Raw genomic sequence first — 1,499 nt, 5'->3', positions numbered from 1 at the left:
GTGTGTGTGTGTGTGTGTGTGTGTGTGTGTGTGTGTTATAATGAAGGTTCTTCTGCAGTGGTGGTTCTTGGTAGAGGTTCAGTGCACTTGACCCAGTCTTTAGACTCCCTGCCATCTGATTTCCAGTGGCCCCATCTCACTCGAAAGTGCTGTCCCTTTTTCAGATGTTCTTTCCAGATACTGCACGTGCCTTCCTCCGATGCTTCCATGCCCTCTCCCATTTGTCACCTCTCTTCTCCATATGGCATCCGCAGAGTGATGGGCCACTGATTCTGTTTGTGCAGGAACTGGACTTTTCTATGACATGATCAGTGGTCTCATCAGGTAGTAACAATGCGTTTATGGCACTGCTAGAAAGCCATTCTCCAAAACCTAGGACAGAGCCATAACGTGAACTGAACCATGTGCTACACAGCCAGTACTATGTGTGCAATTTGTATACTGCTTCCTAGGGAGCCAGGGCAACAATCCTGCTCGTACAGCTCTAGGGACATGGATGTTAAAAGAAGTCTCTGAGCTGCACTAGTAGGTCCCTTACCTACACTCTGAGACATCTGATCTTAGAGACATGCATGTACACACTCTGGATATGTCTACACTGCTCTGAGTATAGTGTAATGAGGACATTTCTCTGTTTCCTGTAAGCTAGATAGCTTGGCTACTAGGACTTGTCTAGTTTTCAGCTTGCTGCAGGCTGAAAAAACATGCCGAGAACTAGAAGATAGGTGGATGGTTAGTTCAGACCAAGCTCCTTACTCCTACATAGGTGGACTGCATTGGGAACCCAAGCTTGCTAGTACATCTATTTGGTACATTTGGCTTTGGTACATCTATACACTGTAGCAGATGCTGCACTTTACACACAACCTCTGCTTCACACACTAGGGACAAACAATTACACTGCTTTAAAGGGAGCAGGGCTTACCACTTGGAAGCACATACCATCTGATCTGTAGTTTGGTCTGATTCTGTAATAAGTAAAACTAAGCTATAGTAACTTTTTTGTTCAGGGCAAACTGGTTTCAGCTGAACTTCAGTGAGTCCTCTTCCCCTGCCCCCTTTTACAGTGGTATAATTGTTTCATCTGTCCACATCCTATGACATTAGATTTCTAGGGGTATGTGCATATGGATTCTCCCACAATCTAGATCTCCCTCATGCTCTCTCAAGACTCTTCCTCACAACCCTGTCTTAGGAAATGTTTCTTCTTGCAGGGCCTCTCAGTTGTGGATCAAGAGAAGATAGACAACCTTATGATAGAGATGGATGGAACAGAGAACAAATGTAATTCTGTTTTCCTTTGGTATTAGAAATAGAATAGCACAGGAGTAGGGGGTGGGATGCTACAGGGCAAGAGTGAGGGTCCTGACAGGGCTGTGTGGGAAACCCAGGGATAGAATAGCAGGGGGGGCTGTGGGGCAGGAGTGAGGGGCACTGGCATAGCTGTGTGGGGAGCCCAGGGCTGGAATAGAAAGGGGGGCTGTAGGGCAGGAGTGAAG

At 46.6% G+C, this 1,499-nt stretch overlaps 1 protein-coding gene across 1 annotated transcript in view; it reads left to right on the top strand.

Moving 5' to 3' along the window:
* Positions 1-1,499, top strand: part of ENO2 (enolase 2) — a 20,225-nt gene that overhangs the window by 10,039 nt on the left and 8,687 nt on the right. The window contains exon 4 of the mRNA XM_019526681.1: positions 1,215-1,292. Coding sequence (XP_019382226.1) covers positions 1,215-1,292 — 78 coding nt within the window. The remainder of the gene's footprint in view (positions 1-1,214; positions 1,293-1,499) is intronic.

The sequence above is a fragment of the Gavialis gangeticus genome, unplaced genomic scaffold (assembly GCF_001723915.1).
Source record: "Gavialis gangeticus isolate Ggan-Ray unplaced genomic scaffold, GavGan_comp1, whole genome shotgun sequence".
Taxonomy (NCBI): Eukaryota; Metazoa; Chordata; order Crocodylia; family Gavialidae; genus Gavialis; species Gavialis gangeticus.
Note: the sequence above shows the minus strand (reverse complement) of the source record. Positions and strands in the feature narration are given on the sequence as shown.